Source organism: Lupinus angustifolius, unplaced genomic scaffold, assembly GCF_001865875.1.
Source record: "Lupinus angustifolius cultivar Tanjil unplaced genomic scaffold, LupAngTanjil_v1.0 Scaffold_7_62, whole genome shotgun sequence".
Lineage (NCBI taxonomy): Eukaryota > Viridiplantae > Streptophyta > Magnoliopsida > Fabales > Fabaceae > Lupinus > Lupinus angustifolius.
In genome coordinates this window covers 12,112-37,533 of record NW_017717683.1, presented here as the reverse complement: position 1 = coordinate 37,533, position 25,422 = coordinate 12,112, and the positions used below count along the sequence as shown (strand labels likewise).

At 36.0% G+C, this 25,422-nt stretch overlaps 2 protein-coding genes and 1 long non-coding RNA gene across 4 annotated transcripts; 2 read left to right on the top strand and 1 right to left on the bottom strand.

The window, feature by feature from the left end:
• Nucleotides 1–7,781: 7,781 nt before the first annotated feature.
• LOC109337517 (serine/threonine-protein kinase ATM-like) lies at nucleotides 7,782–17,881 on the top strand. Of its 2 annotated transcripts, none has more exons than XM_019574497.1 (3): nucleotides 7,782–8,006; nucleotides 8,711–8,907; nucleotides 15,146–17,881. In XM_019574497.1, exons 2-3 carry the CDS (start codon nucleotides 8,793–8,795, stop codon nucleotides 17,674–17,676), a joined length of 2,646 nt encoding a protein of 881 aa, XP_019430042.1. In that variant the 5' UTR covers nucleotides 7,782–8,006; nucleotides 8,711–8,792; the 3' UTR covers nucleotides 17,677–17,881. The 2 variants fall into 2 exon arrangements, with proteins under 2 accessions (XP_019430042.1, XP_019430041.1); XM_019574496.1 differs by having other exon boundaries at nucleotides 15,143–17,881.
• A 3,436-nt stretch (nucleotides 17,882–21,317) lies between these two features.
• On the top strand, nucleotides 21,318–21,686 carry LOC109337516. The gene is made up of 2 exons (XR_002106461.1): nucleotides 21,318–21,474; nucleotides 21,565–21,686. It is a non-coding gene; the product is annotated as an uncharacterized LOC109337516 (long non-coding RNA).
• A 1,572-nt stretch (nucleotides 21,687–23,258) lies between these two features.
• LOC109337515 lies at nucleotides 23,259–25,217 on the bottom strand. The gene has a single exon (XM_019574495.1). The coding sequence runs from the start codon at nucleotides 25,215–25,217 to the stop codon at nucleotides 23,259–23,261; it is 1,959 nt and encodes a 652-aa protein (XP_019430040.1).
• Between the last annotated feature and the right edge of the window lie 205 nt (nucleotides 25,218–25,422).

Below are 25,422 nucleotides of genomic sequence, written 5' to 3'. Positions count from 1 at the left end.
AAGTATCACCTACCAGTATGCTTCTCTCCAAGAGATCCTGAGATTTCACTTTAGGCACTTCCTCATTCACTACTTAGTTCAGCATATCAACCCTACAACATGAGTCCTCAAAATAAGATTGTTTTATTAATGATGATTTGATCCTCTTGAAATTTATTAAGGTTAACTAGTAATTTTTCCTGACCTTCCATTATTTTTATAAGAGTGGGATCAATAGGAGAAGATTGTACATGTGGAAACTTTGTTATAGGTATCCTATTACCTTGCTCATCCAGATGTTGATAATTTAAAGTGATGTTGCTCCTCTAGGAAAGGTTGGGATTGTTCTGCTTGTATGGTGGGTTGAATTGTTGTCGCTCTTCTCCTTATAGTAACAATAAGTGCATGATTAAGGTTTTTCATTAGCTCAAGCTCCATGTACAGGTTCAATGAATTGTTTGCATTAAGACCACTCATGCCCTTTTTCTCCACACCTCTCACATGTTGTAGTAGACCCAATAGCATTAGCATGGTATTTTTTCAGCTTTCCAAACCTTTGAGAAAGATTCTTTAGCGTGGAAATTACCTTTTCCATTAGATTTCCTGAATTTTGTGCATTAGAGTCTCTCCTTGGATGATGTCTCCTCTCATTCGCCCATTTGTGATGATTGGAAACCACATTCTCTATGATCTTTGAAGCAACATCAATTCCTTTGCACATGAAGGCACCACCTGTTGAAGAGTCCAACAATTGTTGTGATGAAAATTCTAGCCTACTGTAGAAGTTCTGAACCATCATCCATGGTGGAATGCCATGATGAGGGGCTTCTTAGTCGCGAAGTGGTTTTTCATCTCGTTCAGCCATTTTTGTACACACGCACGTCTTTCTCTTGCTCTTTCTCTCTATTGTCTTCTTCTTCTATGGAATGTCCTTTCTAGCTCTAAGTAATAATTTGAAATTTTCATAAACCAAATGGGCACATGAAGAGGTACCAAGAAAAAGGAAAACGCATAATACACTAGAGTAAAGTAATGAATTAATTGAGAATTAAAGAAATTTTGACACAGTCCCCGGCAGCGCGCCAAAAACATGATAGAACAATTCACAAGTGCATGATTATGTCGTCAAGTAATAAAATATTGATCTCACGAGGACTGAAAAAATCCTTTAATTATAACAATTATTTTATACTTAACTCAAATAAGGAATAAAATTGAATTTAGAACAATTGAGCAGTTGACAAGAATAACTATGAATGTATTAAAAAGAGTTGAAATCTAATTTAGGAAGAGTTCCTAGGATAAGGGTTACCGCCTTTACACTCGCAAATCCTTGTTTTTCTCCTTTTCATGAACTTTAAGTTGTAAGGGTGAATTGTTATTTGATAGGTGTCATCCTTTCTTGAGCTCTGACACGTGTACTCAATTAAAGTCGCACCTACTCTCATGGTACAATTATCAATTGAATCCTTTACTTGGATCTTTTTATCTAATCGCTTTGTAGCAACCCAATGTTAAATCTAGAAATCTCCGAGAATCCTAAGACTACTCTCGTGAATTAGGATTCTAATTTTATTAACTGAATGGTCAGATATTTGGGTTCACCTTTCGGTCCTTCCCTAATATATCTAAGAGGTGTAATTTGATGGCCAGACAACTCGCACGAATAAAAATAAGTTTAATGATTCAAATCACAACACTCAATGAAATAGAAGTAAGAACAAGTGTTTATTGAATGTAAAAGAGGATAGCCCCAAGCCTAGAAACAAATGTAATTACTCACTCATAATGGAGAATAGAATACCAAATTATAAATTATAGAATTATAAATTATACAAATGTAATTAGGAGAACCCTCATTTATCCTAATTACACAATATTGGGCTAAGCCCAAGAAAACAAATCCAAAAAAACAGGATTAGAAAATAACATCCACGACTTCTTTTAGGCCTTCAATTGGTCTTTGCATAGCCTTAACATCGAATTCCATCTTCTTACACCCCAATCTCTACTCTTTTTTGCTTCAATCCATCCAAACTACACAACATAGCCAAAAACATCTGCTCAACCCGAACGAAAAGAAATAAAAGCTACAAACAATCATAAAATCCTAATTATATCCTTAAATGCAATGCAAATGTAGCATAATTTCACACTCATCAGCGCGCAAGGTTATTTACCCCCTCAAAAGCGTGCAACCAGAGTTGACATGGCTCATATGCAGAACATGTTGAATGCCCTTCTAAACCAAGTCAATGTTTTAGAAAGTACCATAAAACAGAAGGCCACTGAGGGGCATCAATAATGTCACAATCCTAACATCAAATACAGTTGCACACTTCCTACTTATAGCATTCCACAGGTAATCTTTAATTGAATAGTTTTAACTTTCTCGCACTTTAGTTTAATCATAGTCGTAAACTTATATGTTTTCACTAACATTTAGGATGTCAACACTTGTAATATATTTCATGTTATCCCATGTAAACGCTTAGTGGGTATTGGTAAAGTGCACAACTTACCAAATGTTATGTTATATAATGCATGTATCCCCCCAATCATGTGAATGTCAGGATTGATATTGAGAATGGGAGGGGCTATAGGCACTTATGTGGCTTGATCAATAAACCTTGTAGTTGTAGATCCTAAGGTATGATGTTCAATATATTAACTTATATTCATTCTTATTATATTTTTTAATTGATATGTAATTGACATGTTATATTGAAAACTTCAGGTGCATTAACACTATACATGCAATGAAAAGGAAGAATATGGCTCAATGACTTCTCCTCCTAGAGAATAAGATGTACATATACCGAAAAAGACCAAAGTGGTAAGGTCTAAGCACAACAAACAAAGTAGTGAGCCACTTATGTCTAAAGGGTTTGTGGGGGAAGCGAGCTCTAAGAAAATCAAGTTTTGTGCTCTTCTGATGAAGCATGTAGAATGCAAGGATGCTGATTCGTTACTTCTTATATCAATTCCCAATAAAGTCTTCGGTTATAGTACCAAAGAATTCATCGGTATTCCTGAAGTTAAAGAAGTATATGATCATGACTAGATGTGTTCATCTGCTATATGTGTATATATGAGGTAAATTCTATTTTCTTAACTTTTCACTTTTACATTTAATCGTTGGTGTTATAATTAACTAACATTGGTGTTATATGCTAGGTAGTTGTATGACAATCCTTTGAAAGATAAAAAGTTTTTGATGTTCTTATCCCCACAAAGGACCTCTTTGTTAATGAGTAACCCTGATGTAAAGAAGATGGGAGGGGAGCCACAACATGTAGCTGATAAGTTTACCCAACATAGAGATGGGGATGTATTTCCTGCACCATTTAATATCACGTGATCATTCTTTCTAAGCATAATTTAACATTCTTTAGTATGTGTTGTGGTTAACATTTACTAACCATATGCATATGTTTTTTAGGGCTCATTTGATTTTGATCGTCATTAATCAGATTAAAGAATGCATATACTATTTGGATTCATTGGCCCATGGAAATCCAAACAAGTACCCCGCTATGAAGGAAATGTTCACTAGGTAAATGGACTCATATAAAGTTTCCATTTTATTGTACACTTTCTATGTACTTTTTGTTTAGTAATTAAGTATAATTTCTATTTTTTTCGAGGCTACAAATTTCTAGAACTCATGTTCGTTCTAAATCTACATCAAACAACATCAAATGGACTCATGTAAATGTATTGGCACAAATGTCAACCAATTATATATGTGTGGTAGTCATATTTCAAGTAAAGCTACTTATATGTTTATTTGATTTTAATAATAGACCCCTGCCACTATAGCACGAAAGATTGTGGCTTTTGTATGTTGTATTTCAAGAATGAGATTATTTAGTAATGGTCAGCTTCATGTCATTTTGATGCAGGTTCATTCACAGATGACAAAATCACACAACTTAGGGACGATTGGTTAAATTTTGTATTTAGTATTAGTGATTAGTTTAGGGAATACAATGTATAGATTGTAGCTTAGGAAATACAATTTATAGATTATAAGCCTAGGGATTACAATGTATTGTTCTAGTTTTAACCAATTAATCAATGGAATACCGTTTTGGTTCTAGTATTGTGTTTATACTATTTTGAATACAATTCATTAATGAGTGCATTATCTATTCTGTGTTGTTTTTTTCCTGCTTTTTAAGTGTTCAATGTTTTGATTTGTTGGGTGTGTTATTGTTCTAGTTTTAGTGTTGTGGATGTATATGTGTTATTGTTCTAGTTTTGGTATTGTGCTATGTTGTTTCTAGATGTGTTTGTTAAGTGTGCAGTAATAAGAATTATGATATTCAACAACTCTCATTTAAAGGAGTGTCGTGGAATGTATAAAAATCGTGCATTCAACATCGCTCCTTTAACTGAGTGTTGTTGAATATTTTCATATTGTATAAACAACAATGCTCCTATAAGAAAGTGCTATTGAATGCCATAGATTCAACAACGCACCTTTAAGGGAGCACTATTGAATGACATATTTTCAACAATGTTTCTTTAAGTGGGCGTTTTTGAGTGAGCATTATAAAATATGCGATTTTCATATATTCAACATCACATCTTTAAATAAGCTTTGTTAAATTTCATAATTCTTACATGGTTAACAACAAGTACTACTAAAAGAAATTATTAAAATTATTTATTATAATTTAGTAATAAAACCTATTCACATATTGTCTAGTTCTAAACTTAAGAATTTAAAATTAATTCTTACATTTTTATGTTTTGTATTATTTTAATTATAGGTAAATGATAAATTTATATATTTTAAAATAAATATTACTACAAAGTTATTAAAATAAATTATTAAATAAGTGATTTTCATACTTTCAACAATACTTCTTTAAATGAACGTTGTGGAATGTCATAATTCCTATTAAAATAAATATTACTACATAGTCATTAACAGAAATTTCTAAAATTAATAAAAATATTATATATTTTAATTAAAATATTTCAGTTAGATCTAAAAAAGATATATTTTAATAAAATATAATGATTTAATGATTCAATGGCGTTCCTTTGAGTGAGTGCATTTTATTGTCATATCTTCAATAACACTTTCTTAAGTGAGAGATGTTGCATATATGATATTCAAAAATGCTCACTTAAGGAAGTGTTGTTTAATATCATGGATGCATAGATTCAACAACACTCTCTTAAATTAGCATTGTTGAATCGTTAACTCTCACCAATCCGAAGTGCAATCAGAACCTGAAAAACTTAAAACTATTTCACAACTCATTCAACACCAAAAATCATTCACTCATTCTAAAATAAAACTCATTCAACACTGAAAATAACATTCAACATCAAAATCATTAACTCAATCATCATCAAAATAGTTCACTCATTCAACGTAAATATCATTCACTCATTCAAGCTTCAAATCATTTACTCGTTCAACCTCAAAATCATTTACTCATTCAACACTGAAACTCATTCAACACAAACAATTCACTCATTCAACCGAAACTCACTCCACACTCAAAGTTCATTCAACAATGAAAGTGAGTTTACCATATCTATATTTGAGTTTTTAAATTTATTTAGCTTGTATTGAGTTAGGGTTTGCTTCGTCACCTTATTAATGAGTTAAGGCTTGTAATAAGGTCTTTCCAAAGCTTGGTGAGCTTAACTCTAAGGTTTTAGGGATTTACGCTCACTATATTTTTTTGTCAATTCATTTTTAATTAGAAAATGGCTGAAGATAAATTTTGTCCAGAAAGTATTGATAGAAAATGGATGAGTGTCAATCGATTGACGAAGGAGTATGAGGATGGAGTGAAATCATTTATTAGGTTTGCAACTGAGAATGCTGAAAAACCTAATAGAAGAGTATGTCCTTGTTTAAAATATGTTATTACAACCAAGTTAAAAATTCATATAGTGTATCATGGTATTGATCTGAGTTACACATTTTGGTCAAGGCACGGTGAGATAAAATTTGTTGACACAAATAAGATCTTTATGAAATATATCACCACAGATGCATATGAAGGTGTTCGTTTTGAAGAAATGGCAAATGTTGTCAAAGAAGATCTTCAGGATTGTCCTGTTGATAAATAATGTTGAGAAACCATCCTATGATGGTTATACTAAATTCACGAGATTGACAATAATGTCAAGGTTGTATAAGCTGTAACTTCTTAATGGATGGAGTGATAAGAGTTTCACAGGCTAACTTACACTTCTGAAGGATATCTCATCGAAGGATAATGTGCTCTCTTCTCGAACCTATGATAAATAAATTTTATGATCCATTGGCATCGACTGCCAGAGGATACATGCTTGTGAAAATGATTGCATCTTATTTCCTAATGAGTAAAATTTGTTAAAGTTGTGTCCTAAATGTAATGTCTTTCAATATAAGAAGGAAGACTAAACTCTGAAAAAGGTTGTATGGTATTTTCCCATCAAATCAATATTTAAGCGCATGTTAACAATGCAAAAAGTGGAAAGCATTTGACATGGCATGCTGATGAAAGGATTAAAGATGACAAGTTTCGACATCCTACAAATTCTCCTTAATGAAGAAAAACATATCAGGACTATTCTAGTTTTGCTCAAGAATGAAAAAACCTATGCCTTGCATTGTCATATGATGGAATTAGCCCACATAGTGTTCAAAGTAGATCCTATAGTACATGGTCAGTGATGTTGGTGATATAAAACCTACCTCCTTCACTATGCATGTAGCACAAATTTATGATATTATCTATGTTAATTTCTGGACCTAAACAACTAGGAAATGACGTAGGCATATACCTGACTCCATTAATTGAAGACTTGTAGCAAATTTGAGAGACATGTATAGAGGTATACGATGGGTATAGGGAAGAAATGTTCAACTTGAGGGCTTTGTTGTTCAGCACAACCAGTGATTTCCGTGGATATGGTAATTTGTCAGGATATAGTACAAAAGGGCATTTTGCATGTCTTGTATGTGACGACAATACACATATGATGATGTTGGAATACTATAAGAAGAATGTATTCCTTGGCCATCGTAGATTTTTGTGTTTAGATCATCACTATCGACGAAGAAGAAAATCATTCAATGGGAACCATGGAGAAGGTCATGATCTTTTACCATTAACAGGTAACCAATTATTTTAAAAGGTAAAGTATTTGAATAATAACTTTGGAAAACATTTTGATAGAGAAATGGTCACAAATGGGTGTAATAAAAGTTCAATCTTCTTTGAATTTCCATGTTGGAGCTCATTATATTTAAGACATTTCCTTGAGGTGCATATTAAAAAATATATATTTGAAAGTCTCATTGGTATCTTACTCAATGTTCCTAGTGAGGCCGAAGATGGCTTGAATGAAATTTTGGACTTGGTTAGTATGAGAATAAAAATGGAATTGAGGTTGATAAAGAAGGAAAACATATATTTCTACCCCTTGCACCTTATACTTTGACTAGGAAAGAGAATTGGATTTTGTAAGTTTCTTCGTGGTGTTAAAAAATCTTAAGTCTCATGACGGACAACTACTCGTGGAAAATTTCTTGCCTATTGGCATACGATGCATTTTACCTATAAAAGTGCAAGGAACCATAACTAAATTACCACAAAAAAAGAAAACAAACATATAATTGTCCCTCATTAATGGAGAAGATATTAACTTGATTGAGAGTTAGAACATGTTTTTACTTTACATAGTATCATATAGTATCTATAGTAGTATAAATAGTATAAATAAATATATAAATATATAAATATATATAGATAACCGTTACTCTGTGCTTTTTTTAAACCACTGGTTAAGTTTAAATTGAGCACTACTTTTAACATGTCAATCGGAGTCAATATATCTCAGCGGAAGTTACTGCAGCCCTAGTTCGCCACAATCTTCATCCCATTCCTCTAAGTCTAAACCCTTCTTCTACTCCTCTTCCCCTTTTCTCATTGCTTCAATTCTACCACAATCATTCTCTCGCTGTGATTTAGAGATCAAGTGATCCATTTCTTCAGCAGTTTCGCTCGGTAATTTCTTGAATTCTGAATCTTCAACAATCAGATTGCATGTTTTCGGTTAATTTTTTTTATATAATTCTGAAATTTATAATTCTGTACCCGTTAAACTTCTTTTTATTTGATTTACTTCATCATGCAATGCTGCATTATTTATTTTATCCGATTCATTATTTTTATTTTTTCCCTTTCTGTATAATTTTACATTCTTAGACTCATTTACTTGTTAGGGGAGCATATTACAGTACAATACTGGGAAAATCATGTATTGATAGGTTATTTACAATGTTCCAACTATGTATCACATATATCTGATTTAACAACTTAGACGTGGTGATCTTTTGTTTCGAAAATCAGTTGGAGTCGGTTTGCGAGTTGGGTTTTGGAAGGGAAAGAAGAGAAAGGGAAGACTTCATATGTGTTTCATGAATGTCAAACCTTTCATTTTCATTATTCCCTTTCAGAATCCAACTCGCAAATGGATCTTTACGGTAATTAAATTTTCATTCTTATTGCTCATCTTTTCTCTAATGCCAGAACTCTATCATATGTTTCATACAATGGAGTTTTAATGCAAATTTAAAAATTAAGTTTTAATGCAAATTGTTTTTTCTGTGAATGGATGTTAGTCCTTAAATTGATTAGCTATCCATCATTGGATAGTTATTCTTTAGTATTAGTACTTCTATAAGTAGAACTTTCTTTCTGTGATTCAGGCGTGGATGGCATTAAGAATTGATAATTGATCCATACCTCGTTGTCTTCGCTTTCTGTGCATCTCATAAGATGATTTATTAGATGACAGCAATGGAAGGGGTTCAAGCAGACAGAGGAGTAAACGTTAGTTCTGGTGGTGAGATAAAAATGACTGAAAACAGTATCATGACTAAAGCCATAGAGAAAAATGGAAATTGTAAGTTATTCATCTTGAACATATAATCTCATTTATGTGCTTTGTTAATTATGCTTGGTGATTCTGATTTTTCTAATCATAGTTAGTTGTAATTAGGAGATCCACATAGTATTAATTAGGAGATTTTGTATCAATTAGTATAATTTCACATATTTCCTTAATTAGGCCAATCTTAGCCTATAAATTGTAGTTACCGGTTGTAATTCTATTCAAGTTGGTATCAAAGCATCTAATTTTGGGGCTCTACTCCTGCACTTGAAAAACCCTAGTCATTCTTATTACGACCTTTTTCATCGTGCCTTGCCTTGGTCACTGTTTCACTTGTCTTTGGAACCCTTTGTTATCGTCAATCCATTCTTATCATGTACGGATATTGTTGTTTGTTTGTTTTTTATTTTCATGTTCACTGTGTGAAGAGAAACTTGTCTTTATTCCACCTTTGACCCACAATGATCTTACGATATTGCAAGGGTCATATCGACTGGATAGGCGCAAGTACCTCTTGTGGGCCTAGTTTGTCCGTACTACTCTTAGAGAATGCAAAATGATTTATCATATTGAAGGAAAGACTCCTACTGAGATTGACCCACAATATGATGATACATGGGTTGATGAAGACTCTCTCATTATGACTTGGTTTTGGCACTTTATGACTTTGAAGATTAGCCGAAATTATAGTTTGCTCAAGATTTTTGGAAGAATTTGACCGATACATATTCTATAAAACATTACCTCTCAACCTGTTATGAATTGAGAAATAAAGTTTTCAATTCTAAGTAGAGAAACTTCTCCATAACAAAATATTATGAGACCGTTAATGGTCTCTGGATTGAATTGGATCAATATCGGAATTTGAAGATGAAATGTGATGAAGAATTTACCAGTGTTGTTGAAAAGCGGCCATGGCGGTGATGTTTTTTGGCCTACCGTCATTAGCCATTTCAGAAATCCCGCCAAATGGCCTTGTCCGCCTTTTCCTTAAAAAAGCCGCCATGGCGGAAATGGCAGAAATTGCAGGTTTTTGGGCTTCTAGGTCGGGTTTTTTTGTAAAAATGGACCAGGTCAGGTTTTTATGGCCCATTTATGGGTTAAAACCCAAAATACTTCGTAATTCTGGTTCTCTCTCTCTCAAACCTGGGTTACTTTGCGATCGCCTTCTATCGTTGACACCGTCGCCGCTGCCGACATCACCGCTGCCATCGTCACTGCTGTTGTCGCCTTCCATAAGTTTGTCTATTTCCCTTTCTCTATGCCCAAACCACGATTCGTGTTCTCTTTCTCATTCTCTGTTTGCCTTTCTCATTTCTTTTCTAGTTTCACATGCATGCATGTGTGACTTTCTTTCTTTCTTTACTTTTTTAATTTCAGAATTTCCTTTTTTTCTTTTTCCTAAAATTATTATTTGCATTGAGAAAAAACGAATATTTAAATTCATCTTTGGGCTATACTCTGAATTTGATCCTATTCGGCTTCAAATTTTGGGTAAATAGAAACTCCATTCTATCTCAGAGGTGTTCCACATTTTGTAGCGTAGAAAGTCGGAGGATAATGAAGATTGAAGAGAGATCATTTGGTGATTCAACATTAGCCTCTAGTAAGGTTCCTACACAGGGATACACATCTTTTCAACTACCCTTTGTAAAGACTAACTGCAATGATCAACGGTACACTCACTATAGTTGGTTTGGCTGCACTAAAGAATCTTGCGTCAAACTTAATGGAAGGGATAAAGTCCTTCATGGTATGGGAAGGTGTGATGTGTGAGACCTTTGTTTATTTCTTTCTGGTGCAAGATGGTATGTTACTTTTATGGATGACTATATTTAGATTATATGAGGTTTACTTACAATAGCTAATCTGGGGTGTTCCAATTTTTGTCAATTTTTTTCACATGATTCAAAACAGTTTGATAGACTTATTAAAAGATTACGCCAAAACAATGAGAAAGAGTATGCCAACCAGATTGTTTAGAAATTTATTAAGGATAGTGGTGTTTCATGAGTTAACATGTGTTGCCACTCCAAAACAAAATGTGGTTCTTGAAAGGAAAATCGCCACCTTCTTGAAATCACTGGATTATTACTCTTTTAAATGTGTGTTTCTAAGTTTTATTGAGGAAAGTTGTCTTGAACACTCTTACTTAATTAATAGGTTGCAACCTCATGTTTTATTGGGTGATAGTAATGCACAGTTTACGGCTAGGTTCTTTACTTCAGTGCCCATTATGACAAGTCTTCAAGTCATATTTTGGACCGTTTTGTCTTTGTCCATGTTCATGGCGCTCTTCGGGGTAAGTTGGATCCTCAAACTACTAGACTTATCTTCATAGGATATAAAAAAAATGTTGATAAGGGTAGATAAGGAATGGAATAAGGATGCAGTAGATGTAAAAAGAATATGAGATAAAATGATAGTCCTAAAGTTTGTAACAAAGAAAGACTCCTTAAATGTGATTAGTGATTAGGGCTAGAGGAACATCATAAGATAAAAAATTGGGAGGATTTGGAAGGTGTGCTCTAGAGAATATATGTTAATGTAGCCAGTCATATGCTTATGTTTTGCATGTTTTTTTGGTTGTCAGAATTTGTAATTTTTAGCATTTATTATAACTGTACTATCTCTTAGGATTCCTCTCTGAAATAGTTTCATAATACTTATCTAATGAGCACAGCCCCACAGGGCATATCAGTTTTCCCCAAATGTTTTCCTAAACCTTTGTATGGCTCATATGATTGTTGACATGATATCGAAGCCAAAAATCTGAGTTGTGATCAGAAATTCCAAATTGTGATTGTTGTCTTGGGTTCGTGGTGGGTGATTTCTGAACATCATCTTCTTGGCTGGGTAGTGTCTTGCCTTTACATTTTTCTTGATCTCCCTTTTCAAGTTTTTTTGTTAATTCCTTGTACTTGGTTATCATGCATTTCGATAAGTCAGACTCTCTTAATGTCCATCTTATGGGGAAAATATTCCTGGGAATTTCAATTCAAATTGTTGAAGAAAGGAATAGAGTTCTGGGGTCACATTGATGAGAATGATCCAACACCTAAGGATAAAAAAATTGGGTAAGTGGGAAATAGAAGATGCTCGTGTCATGACCTGGACAATTAGTTCAGTTGAGCCTCATATTATTCTTAATCTACGGCCTTATAGAACTGCATTGGAAATGTGGAATTACTATTCTGGTTTTCATAGTCTATGGGATGAATACTGTGACCTAGTTCATGCAAATGTACCCCCCCCCCTGAAGCTTTGTCCACAATCATAAAGGTGCTTGATTCCCTCAAGAGAAATCAATTTTTAACGAAATTGCAATCTGATTAACCTATCCCATCATTGTATTCTTGCTTCAGTGAACTTCTTCGAGAAAAACAACTTATCATGACCCAAGCAACCATGGAGCACAATGATACTAATGATACAAAAAACATAGCTTATGTTTCTCGAGGGAGGAATAAGGGGAGGAACATGCGAAGTATTCAGTGCTATAGTTGTAAGGGATTTGATCATATTGCCAAGGATTGTTCACAACAAATTTGTAACTATTTAAAGTAGAAAGGTCACATAATTACTTTGTATCCCACATGACCTGAAAAGAGGCAATGAACTGCCTAACATGCTTCTGTTGGTGTGTCGGGAGATGCCTCCAGCTCTATTGCATTGCCTATTTCTCCCTTTGTTCCAACACATAATTACTTTGTATCCCACATGACCTGAAAAGAGGCAATGAACTGCCTAACATGCTTCTGTTGGTGCGTTGGGAGATGCCTCCAGCTCTATTGCATTGCCTATTTCTCCCTTTGTTCCAACACCTTTACCGAACACTCCCACCCCTGAAATGGTACATCAGATGGTACTTTCTGCCTTTGGACTGTCATGTGATCCCAATTTGCCTTCTAGATCTTGGTATTTTGATTTTGGAGCCTCAAATTTGTCTTTCCAATTTGCAATTATATAAGGGCTATCAGAAAATTCGTACAGCATATGACAATTCATTGTTTATCAAAGTTGTCAGTGATATTTCTCCTTATTTAAGTAATTTTTTTGTCTCCCGATCTTTCCACAAACCTTACTTTTGTTAGACAACTAGTTGATCATGACTGTAATGTTCAATTTTCTCCTTCTAGTGGTGTGGTGCAGGAAGTGTCAGGGAAAATAATCGTGAACGGGCCTAAAGTGGGATGACTTTTTCCTATACCACTACCTTCTTTGACATGTAGTTGGAATTCACCTTCATTTTCTCTTGCTTGTACTGCTGTGGCATAACATTTAGGCCACCACAATATTCGTGTATTTGATACTCTTTTAAAGTCCATTTCATCAAGCAATAAAATTTTGGTTCTCTTTGTGTCTCTCTTGATTGTACATTTGTACAACATGCAAACTTGGCAAAAGTGAAGTGCTCCATTTACTAACACTACATCTCATGCAACTAATTGTTTTGATGTCATCCATAGTGACGTTTGAAGAATTTCACTTATTATTTCCCATGCACATTATTTTGTATTTTGTTACTTTCATAGATGATTACTGTCAATTTATATGGGTTGTTTACTTCAGTCAAAAGGGGAAGTTTTCTCTACATTTGAAAAGTTCCTAGCTTTGTCTAGACTCAATTTTTTGGACATATAAAAATTGAGATCTGGTTTTGGTGGACAATATATGTCGAATGTAAGTCAGACTTGTTTTCAAAACAAAAGGGTCGTTTCTTAGCGCTCTTGTCCTTCAACACCACAACAAAATGATGTCCTGAGAGAAAGATTTGACATCTTCTTGATGTGGTGAGGAGTCTTTTACTTAAATCTTCTGTTCTTATTCATTTTTGGTGTGAAGCTCTTTCTACTGCCATGCATTCAATCAAGTCAATTATCTTCCATCTCCCACTCTTCATAATACCTTCATATTATATTTTGCACACACTTGGTAATGTTTGTTTTGTGCATGTTCATGTTCTTGAACGTCATAAACTTGGTACACAATCTGTTAAGTGTGTTTTTCTTGGCTATTCTAATTCTCAGAAGGTTTTGTTAGCTATGATCCACATGCTTGTCGTATGCGAATTTCTAGGAATGTGATATTTATTGAACATCAATATTTTTTTCCATCTTATGTTGAACCATCATCTTCAATAAAACCGGCTGGGATGTGAGAATGAGACTAATTATGTGACTAATTCCATATTATGATAAGGTTAAGAAGAAAACATCAGAAAATCTTGTTTCAATCTCAAAATGATATAACTTTGGACTAATTCATACCGAAGGTGTACCCATAAGTACCAAGGACTACATTAGGGAGAAGTTAGAGTAACTACTATTATAGAAAAGATGGTAGAATTGTGTCTTAGGTGGTTTGGTCATGTGTGGAAAAGACCAGTAGAAGCCCTAGTAAGGAGAGTAGATCAAATGAAGGTTAATCCAATTCGTAGGCAAAATGGTTAGGAATGATTTAGATATCATTGCTTTGTCAATAAACATGATTTATGATATAGCATTATGAAATCGTTCGATCCATGTAGTCAACTTCATCTAGTGGGATTAAGGTTTGGTTGTTGTATTGTTATGAATTATGAAATTTCAATTTCCCATATCTGACTTTTTATAATGTTCATTATGTAAGAATATATTTTGCTATTTGTATGTATTGATCATTAATCAGTCTTAAGATTCACAACTCGAAAAATAGGCCTCTGGATGTGCGATTTGAATCTTGATTTGACAAACTAATCCATGAATTCCTATATGTGCTTGATTCACAATGTACTTTAAAACAGTTCTTTTTTGCTGTTATATTCTAATAATTTTGATCTGTTGAAACTGAATCTATCCAGACCTTTTGTTATTTTGAGTTTTGACTATTATGAAATGCTAATATCTAAATGTTTATAATGTTTCATTATGTAAAAAATATATTTTTTTATTTTTAATTATTCAACATGAATGTTAAGATTCACAATTAAAAAAATAAGCCTATGAATACATGATTTGAATCTTCATTTGACAACTAGTCCATGAACTTCCCCAGATGCGCTTGAATTCAATGTTGTGGTTATGGATCATAAAGTCGATTCTCTATGCTGGTATCCAAAAGCAAATTCTGCGTCTTTGCCTTATACTGTACTGAATGTTTAATAATCAGTCTATACTCTTTAACAAGCTGTAATCGAAAAGCTTGGCCTTGTGGCTTCACTTGGTTGGCTATAAGTCACTGATTGAGTATTATTTTTCCTTTGAAGTAGGCTCTGATTCCAGGGATAGGAGAAAAAGTAAGTATCTATCTTACCCCTATACAGACATTGGATCAAGACATGACAGTTTGTCAGATGAAACAGAAGACATCAGGACTCCATGTCTTTCTAGTAAAGCAAAGGAGGCTTCAAGCACAGCTACTAAACCATTAAATGGATCTTCTTCATTTGCAAAATTGGGTAGCAAGAGGTTCAGGAGGAACTGGTACAGAAAATTCGTCAGCTGTAGTACTATTTCCTGCAGTCCAGAATTCATAAATGCATCTTCAGCTGAGTTACTTTCTGGACTTTATTCTACAGCTGTTGATTGTACATTTCCAATTGAGAATAAAAGATTTGGTTTAGTTGAGTGGTTCTTTTGCAGATATAGGGTATCAGAGTTTCATGATGAGGCTGAACTTGCTACTTCCTTGGTTAATACGGAAGGTGGAAATACAGAGAAAACTTTGGGCATTGATTTACTAGATTCGAAACCTGTGAAGAAAAGAAAGAATAATACAGCGGAGAAGGTAGCAAGGCGTAAGATGAAATCTCTTTCTGGCCTATCAGATGTGAATATAAGCCCCTCTGCAGGTCATTCTCCAAACTCTGATAGAAAAGGGAAACAAAAGAGGAACGAGGAAGACGTAAGTTCATTGCATGAAGATCAATACGTAGGGATAACTTTGAATGGGAGCAGCTGCAAATACAGCTCAGTTCCTGAAGCTCCCTTAATTCTGAGCCATCTTTCTTCTGAAGGAAAGCCCAAGCCTAAAAAGATAAAGAAGATAGAAGCTGTACCAGAGCATCCGATTACTCAATTTGCTTCAGCTTACAAAAGCACTAATTGCGGTTCACTAGTAATAGATCTGCAGCTACCCAGTGATATTCCTGAGAGAAGAAATGGTAAAAATAAGGATGAACTAGTTTCAGTATTTTCAAATCCAGAGTTATGTGTCTCACACGAAAGACTTGTTGAAAATATTAATAATCATAGCTTGTTGGTGAGTACTACATCAGAGGTTGGCACTGTCTCAGTCAATGAAACAGGGCTGAAGAATAAAATGGAGCAAGCAGCAGAAGTGCATCTGAATGCTAAACTTGCTACAGATATACCTGATTTGAATGGGAGTGTCATTGCTATTTCTCCTGATGAGAAATCACGGCAAAAAAGAAGCTTATCTGCTTGTGAGCGACATACTAAAACTATTAATTTCAACTGGATGGATGATAATGGAGAAGCACTTGAAACTTGCCTTCTCCTACAATTTAGCCCAGGAGTTTATGTCCCATCGAAAGAGGATTTACTGGCAACATTTTTCCATTTTGGTCCCTTGAAGGCATCTGAAACTAAGTTGTTCAAAGACACCGATAGTGCTCAAGTTGTATTTGTCAGAAGTGAAGATGCTAGAGAAGCATTTCGTAGTTTGGAGCAGAACAAACCATTTGGTGCAAATCTCGTGGACTACAAGCTCCACCATCTTTCTCTTACCACTCCAGCAGAGCGGTTAGGGACTTCCACTCAACCGACTGGGTTCATGCCCCTACCTGGTAAAGCACCTCCTCCTCAAGAAGCATTTAGTACATTAAAGCAGAACATTGTCACAAGTGCAGATGCTGGAGTAGCTTTTCATAGCTCAGAGCATAACAAACCATTTGGTGCAAATACTGTTGTCAACAAGCTCCATCATCCTTCTGTTGCCACTCCACCAGCAGAGCGATTCAAGATACCCATTCAACGGGCTGCATTCATGCCACTGCCTGGTGAGGCACCTCCTCATGGAGAAGCATTTTGTAGTTTAGAGCAGAACAAACCATTTGGTGCACTTCTCGCTGACTACAAGCTCCACCATCCTTCTGCTGCCACTCCGACCACTGCTCAACCGACTGGATTCATGCCAGTGCCTGGTGAGGCACCTCTTCCTGGTCGTGGTGTAGAGCAGAAAAAAGCAAGTGGTGCAATTCTTGTTAACCGGAAGCTTCATCATCCTTCTGCTGCCACTTCCTCAGAAGAGCGATTCAGGACCCCTACTCAATTGACTGAGCCTGGAGATGCATTTTGTAGTGTAGAGCAGAACATATCAAATAGTGCAACTAATGTTAACTGCGCGCTCCATCATCCTTCTTCTGCCACTCCACCCGCAGAGCGATTGATGATTCCTACTCTGCCGACTGTGTTCATCCCTGTGCTTGGCGAGGCACCGCATCCCGGAGAAGCATTTCACAGTGAAGATCAGAACAAAGCAAATGGTGCAACTCTTATTAACTGCAAGCTCCATCATCCTTCTGCTTCCACTCCACCACCAGCTGAGCAAATTGGGAAACCTGCTCAACCTACTGGGTTCAATACATTTCTGGCAGGTGAAGCACCTCCTCCTCTTCATTTTATTAAGCAAAACTTGCAGATGATGACATCAATGCTGAAGAGTTCAGGGAATAATCTTTCTCCCCTGATGAGAGCCAAACTGGATAGTGAAATAAAAAACCTTATGGAAAAGGTGAGTTCTAGAACTCCTTCTTCTCTACCAAATTCTCAACAGTAGTATCAGAACCTCTTTCTGCTAAATTGATCATCATTGTAGTGAAACTCCACAAGACATTAGACTAGACTTGGTTTCTGTTTTAGTTTTTTGCAGCTGTTGCACTGGTGGACTTTATTCACCATTTTCTACTTTGTATAATTCATTTAAGAGAATGGCTCAAACATATTTAAAGATTGATATTTTTATGCATGGATGCCATTTATCACACTTCTCAACTGCCTTATCAATCTGTCTATTAATGTTTATATATTAAGGGGCAATGTAAATATAGTTTGGCTAAAAGAAAATGTATATTATTTTGCTGCTGTGTTGTTTGTCAAAGTGAGATATATTTTGTATTTTTAAAAGAAAATATTCTAACTTGACAAATAAATTTGTTATTTAAATTATGAATTATTCATGTATAGTAATATTTTCTTTTATAAATGTATAGTTTCCATTAGTTCATTGCTAAACATCTAAAGATGAGTATTTATTTAGAAATTAAGAACAATTGCCTATGTCTAATGTGATATTAATAACTTCCATATAAAATAAATAATTTTTAAATAAGATTAATTTATGTCATCACAGGTTCTGTGTAGGACACTCTTGATTTGGCTTGGCTTTGTGGGTTTCGAATTCCTAAATATGTTTCTTCCCTTGTGACTCTAACAAGGTATTGCAAGGGGAAGGGAATTTTCTGCATTATCATTGTTTTTACATGGATGCATACAAAAATAAATGTAATACAACAATCATATAAAAAACACATTAATTAAGAAGATACATGAAACTAAAATATGCAGAAAAGTTGCATGTTTAATTGAGAATATTTTATAAAGAAAAACCAGTATAATTGAGGTGAAGAAGCTCCATCCCTGGCTTCTCAATTGTGGCAGAAATGGATCAATCATGATTATGTCAAAGGCGGGGAGGTGGGTGTACATGTTAAAACAATACAATGCCCAATTTAGTATGTAGTTGGTAGGTTGAGTGTTTAGGTTATAGGTTTGCTTGAGCTTGGTTGGGGAATACATATAGGAGTATTAGGGTTGTAACTATAATGGCTAAATAGTGTTTAGGTTGTAGGTTTGCTTGAGCTTGGTGGGGGAATACATATAGGAGTATGAGGGGGTCAATGTCATACCATAATGAGTGAGTGATTTGTGGGGTGAAAATCATGCTGGTTATTTCGTGATTAACGAGACAAGTTTTATCAGTGTTATTAAAATTGTACCGGTTATCAAATTGGTCACGGTACTGGTGTAGTGGTTCAACCAGTGGTTCAATAATTAAACCGCATGTCGGTTAAATCGGACATACCTGCATATATTTATATATATAAAATCATGGTGGTTATTTCGTGATTAACTAGACAAGTTTTATCAGTGTTGTTAAAATTGTACCGGTTATCAAACTGGTCAGGGTACTGGTATAGTGGTTCAACCAGTGGTTCAATAATTAAACCGCGTGTCGGTTAAATCGGACATACCTGCATATATTTATATATATATAAACGTATAACAAAAAAAATCAAATAGGTAGATATTCAAATTTAAAATTCCTGTTCATAATCCACTCAAAATTCACATAAACAAAACAAATTCAAAGTCTAAATTACAAAACATATATCAATCCAAAAGTATCACTTAACAACCGCAAAATATAAATAAATGACACAAGTTCTCAACGCACTCTACAAAACAAATAAATTTGGAGTTTTAACATTTAACACCAAGAAGTCAAAGTTGTCTCATATCGAGATTATATTTTTTGCACCAAATTCTATCTCCAGACAGTACTTTAAGATTACACAAATGTCATTGAGATTATACACGAATGTTAGGAAAGAAAAGATGTAATCTAAGTATACCTTGGAAACATGTGCCTTGAAGTGTTGAAGAAGGGTTGGAAAGATGGGTCACCTTGTAATGGGTTTTTAAGTTTTTTTTATAAAATCTATGTGTATAAACCGACTGGTTTAATCAAATACCGACCGGTTTTGATATTTGACCGATTCAACATCTGTACCGTACCGGTTAGGGGTCCAGTTTGTCGATTTTCCAGTCGAACCGACCGGTAAGGTACAATTTTTACATCATTGAGTTTTATGATGTTGCCATAATGCCGTGACTTTCACACCTTGGTGGTGCTATGGTAGGATATTTCTACCAATGAGGATTAGAATTTGGATTAATGTAAAGAAAGCAAGATAAAATTGAGCAAGACTCTAGATTTTTCATATATTTTCAACTAGCAGCAATTGAAGCTTAAATATAATAAGCAAACCCTAATTATGATGTTAGCCATACACTTGGCATCATCTTGATTGATAGATATTTTTTTAAGGGAAAAGAAATAAACTGCAAAATATACTTTAATTGACAATGTAATCTGCCATCCATTTAGGAGTAACAATTTGCCTTCTGGACTTAGGCCCATTCACTGTATTCATATCTTCAACTGGATCGTTCAGCCTATCAATACTCTCCCCATGAAGACCAACCTTGTCCTCAAGGTTGAAGCCCAACTCGGTTGGCCAAGTTGGAACCGTGTTGGTGGAATTGACCATTGTTGTTGGGAGACCATGGGAATCCAACTGGAATGGAATTGGAAGGAGTTTGGATAAGATTGCTTTGGATAGGAATTATGAGGTGGCACTTGGTGAGTGGAAAGCTAAGATTTTTGTTCATTGGAGTGAGATAGAGGCTTTTGACTTGCTGAACCACCTTCATTGTGCTTTCCACGTGTTGCTTCACCTTTGGGTGGTGTGGAACCATTTGTGGGAATTAATGCCCCATCAATTAATGCTGCAGGGAGCCGTTGGGCTCTAGGCCAACAATTAAAGCCATGTTCAATGCGTGGGACATGTGGCAAAGTTCCACTGGGTTGTGCTTGCATATTTCCAGGCTTTTCTTTGAATGGAGTCCAGCTATTTGGACGTTGGAGGGAAGGAACTGGGTAAATATTTTTTTTATCCCTAGTAATAATTGCTCTGGACCCCTTTTGAAAATTACACTCTTCATTAATGAAATTTGGAATCCGTGGAAGTACAGTTTTGTCACTCAAAACTGTTGTGTCCCACATAACTTCCTTGTTCCTCATAACTTCATTCTTTAGTTCCAAAGGAGAAGTATTCTGGTCACTTATTGTGTTTTCCACTGCAATATTTTTATTTTCACCTTCCCCTTTATTACTCATTGAAATTTCTAAAACACTGTCTCCTTTCTTCTTTATGTTCTCCGAAATTTTTACAATACCATTTCCTTCCTCTTGAACTTGTAATGGCCGAGAGAAAGTGCAAGTAGGAGGGGTTCCCCAAAAGGGTCTAAGTTTTGAAACATGAAAAACCGGATGGACTTGTGAACCTTCTGGAAGTGCTAGTTCATAAGCCACCATACCAACACGTCGGAGGATCTGATAGGGCCCAAAAAATCGTTTGCTCAACTTCTGGTTTGTTCTCCGAACTACAGTGTGCTGGCGGTACGATTGTAGTTTCAACCACACCCAATCTCCGACTGCAAAGGTACGATCTCCTTTATGTTTATCACTTTGTGCCTTCATTCTTTGCTGAGCTCTGTATAAATTTGTTTTTAAGCGAGTGATTAATATTTGTCTCTCATGTAGAGAGACATTCAAATACGGATCGGAAGCTCGACCAGAAATATAGTCCATGACAGTCGGAGGAAGTCTTCCGTACAGAGCTTGGAATGGAGTCATGTCTGTGGCAGAATGTTTAGAAGTGTTATACCAATACTCAGCAAGAGACAAAAACTTGAACCAGTTTTTGGGTTGGTCACTGGTGAAACACCTCAAGTAGGCTTCTAATCCTCTGTTAACCACTTCAGTTTGTCTATCAGATTCTGGATGGTATGAAGTACTGAAACAAAGTTTTGTACCATGCAGGCGGAAGAACTCCTTCCAAAAAACACTCAGAAACAACTTATCACGATCCGAGACAATAGTTCTTGGGATCCCATGAAGACGAAAAATCTCTGTGGTAAAACGCCCCGCCAGTTGGGCGGCTGTAAAATGGGTCGGCAATGCCACAAAATGGCTGTACTTTGTCAATTTGTCCACAACGAATGACTCTATGCCCACAAGATGAGGGAAGGGAAGTGATAAAATCCATGGATATGTCTTCCCAAACTTGTTGAGGTAAGGGTAACGGCTGAAGCTTACCTTGTTGTTTAGATGGGATATATTTATTTTGTTGATATATAAGACAATGTTTAATGAATTCTTTAGGTTCCTTATATTGTCCAGGCCAAACGAAAGAAGCAGCTAGCCTTGCCATGGTAGGTTTGAGCCCTGAGTGCCCTACAACAGGAGTCGAGTGATATTCAGCAAGCAAAATGCCACGCAACCCAATTTCCGCAGGTATATACAATCAACCTTTGTAATATATTAGCCCATTTTTTTATTGGTAAGTGTTTTCTGAAGCTGCTTGTAATAGTTTTTGTACTAACTATTTTCCCTCTAATGTGGTGTAAAAATTTGTGAGCTGACTGAGTACGTTTGGAATTGGCGAGCTCAAGGACACTAGTATCGATTCAGCCGAATGACACCGAGATAGAGGATCAGCAACCCTGTTCTCTCTTCCAGGTTTGTAAAAAATCTCATAGTGAAATCCTTGTAGTTTTGTAGCCCATTTTTGTTGTTCAGTGGTTTGAAAAGCTTCTGTTAACATGTGCTTCAAGCTTTGTTGATCTGTAAATATGCGAAAATATCTGCCAATTAGATACTGACGCCATTTCATTACTGATTCTGTAACAGCATAGAGTTCTCGGACATATGCGGAGGCAGCTTGCATCCTGGTTGATAACTTCTTGCTAAAGAAAGCTATTGGGTGTCCATTTTGTGACAATACTGCCCCAATTTCCAAGGCAGAAACATCAGTCTCAACATCGAAAATAACATTAAAGTTTGGAAGCACTAACACTGGGGTTTTAGTCATTATCGCTTTCATTTGTGTAAAGGCTTCAAGTGCCATTGTTGACCATGTAAACTTTGTATGCTTTAATAAATCCGTGAGTGGAGCGGCGTGAGAAGCATAGTTTCTAATGAAACGACGATAAAGTCCAGTCAGGCCCAAGAATCCACGTAACTGTGTCAAAGAACACGGAATTGGCCACTCGACTATGGCTTGGATTTTGTCGCGGTCAGGTTGAACCCCATTGGCTGACAAAACATGGCCCAAGTAAGCAATTGATTCAACACCAAAAATACACTTAGACATCTTAGCAAAAAATTGATGGTTAAACAGCAACTCTAAAACCAACTTAAGATGACTAACATGCTTTGTTACTGTAGAGCTATAAACCAGAATATCATCAAAAAATACCAGCACAAATTTGCGCAAATAGGGCCGGAGTAGGTCATTCATAGTTGATTGAAACGTTGATGGGGCATTGGTAAGCCCAAATGGCATCACCAAGAATTCATAATGCCCATCAATGTCCGGAAAGCAGTCTTGTGTGTATCTTCAGGTTTTACTCTAATCTGGTGGTACCCTAATCGCAAATCAATTTTTGAGAAAATTGAAGCGGTCCCTACTTCGTATAGAAGTTCATCAATAGTCGGAATCGGAAAACGATCCTTCACTGTAATAGCATTGAGGCTACGATAATCCACACAGAAACGCCAAGTCCTATCTTTTTTCGCACGAACAAGACCGGCGATGAAAAAGGACTTGTGCTTGGGATCACAATCCCTTCTTTTAACATGTCAGCCAAGAGTTTGGTCATAGCATCTTTTTGGATATGTGGGTATCGGTAAGGTTTAACATTAACGGGTTGAGAGTTGGGAATTAGAGGGATACGGTGGTCATGTGGGCGGGATGGTGGCAGGCCTTTGGGTGAGTTAAAGATTTGGGAAAAATTGTTTAGAAGGTTTTTTATTTCGGGCAAGGTGGGGCTGTTGGTTGTGGTGTTATCAGGGTTGGGTTGAAAATTAGGTGTGGTTGGTTCTGGAAAAGAAATACAAAACATTTCTGCAATAGAGTCTGTATGGGAAAGACGACTTAATTGGTTGAATGAGGCTAAGTTTGGTGAGTGTGAGTTTTGGCCGATGAGTGTTATAGGGTTGTTGTCATAGTGGAAGGTCATGGATGGAATAGCAAAATCGGAGGTGATAGGTCCAAGTGTTTGTAGCCATTCGATACCCAAAACCAAATCTGCCCCTTGAATTGGTAGCAAGTAGAAGGGCACTAGAAACAAGTGTTGTTGTAGTTGTAGTGGAGTATCCTTGCACACACCGGTGCAGTAAATATGATCACCATTTCCGACCATAACCGGAAAATGAGGAGTAGGCAAAATCTCTAGTCTTAGAAATTGTGCAACCCTCGGTTGCATGACATTATGGGAGCTGCCTGTGTCAATCAGCACATGAACGAGCTGACCATGAATGAGACCTTGGAATTTTAGTATCCAAGGTGAGGGGTTGCCTTGGAGGGTCTGGGTTGATAGTTGGAAATGGACGAACTCTTCCAAGTTATCTAGTGGAGAACTTTCTTCATATGGTGGAAGGATAGTCTCCAAGGTAGGTTGTAGACTACACATCTCAGCCGACTCATCATCCATTAAGAATAAGAAAAATTGTTTAGGTTGACATTTGTGGCCAAAAACATATTTCTCATCACAATTATAGCAAAGACCCTGAGCTCTACTTTCCTGCATTTGGGTCGCAGTTAAACGTTTAATGGGAAGTTTATTTTGTGGAGTGGGAGTAGGACCAGAGGAAAATGGAACAGTAGTTTGTGAGGTGGGTCTTGTGAAATGGGGAAATGGTTTTACATCATTTAATTTACTCTCAATCAATTTAGCTAGTCCCAAAGCATGGCTAACAGAGTGAGGTTGTAAAATAGCCAATTCCCTGCTAATTTCAAGCTTAAGACTAGATATAAAAATATTTAAAATCATTTCAGGGGATAAACCTACCACCTTGTTACAAAGCTTTTCAAAACGGCGTTGGTAGTCTGTAACCGTGGTGAGCTGCTTAAGTTTGTACAGCTCTGCTTGGTGGTTAGCATAGGCTGATGGGCCAAATCGTTGCTGTAAATCTCTGGTAAAACTCTCCCAAGTGGTGAGTTGATGATTCTGGAACATCCATTTATACCAGCTGAGTGCTTCCCCTTGCATGGAAAAGGGCATAAGATCCATGCGTTGGTGAGGGGCAATCTGGTAAAGCTGAAAAAATTGTTCAGCTTGAAAAATCCAATCCAACGACGCAAAACCGTCAAATGGTTGGAGATTTAATTTTGGGGGTTTAAGATTAGGGTATGGGTTAGTGGAAGAGGAGTGAGTGGGAGTAGTGAATTGAGGGTTGGGTGGAACAGAGAAACCTAGTGGTGATGATGAGGGTGGATTAGAGGGGGGTGGTTTTGGTTGGATTTGTGATTTCAGATCTGAAATTACAGATTGAAGTTCTTCATGTTTGGATGTCATGGTCTGATGCAGCAATTCATGTCTTGCAGCAAAATGGAGCTCCATGGAGGAGAGTTTCTCCAAAATGTTGCTAAAGGGATCTTCTGCAGGTTGAGATGTTTGCTTAGGAGGCATGAGGGAGATGAAAGCACCAAATTGGTAGGATATTTCTACCAATGAGGATTAGAATTTGGATTAATGTAAAGAAAGCAAGATAAAATTGAGCAAGGCTCTAGATTTTTCATATATTTTCAGCTAGCAGCAATTGAAGCTTAAATACAATAAGCAAACCCTAATTATGATGTTAGCCATACACTTGACATCATCTTGATTGATATAT

Excerpts from the sequence above, each read along its gene's own strand:
- LOC109337517 (XM_019574496.1), top strand. The coding sequence starts at position 8,793 with ATGACAGCAATGGAAGGGGTTCAAGCAGACAGAGGAGTAAACGTTAGT. Across the intron at positions 8,908-15,142 it reads CATAGAGAAAAATGGAAATT|TAGGCTCTGATTCCAGGGAT; the intron begins GTAAGTTATTCA and ends TTTCCTTTGAAG.
- LOC109337515 (XM_019574495.1), bottom strand. The coding sequence starts at position 25,217 with ATGCCTCCTAAGCAAACATCTCAACCTGCAGAAGATCCCTTTAGCAAC.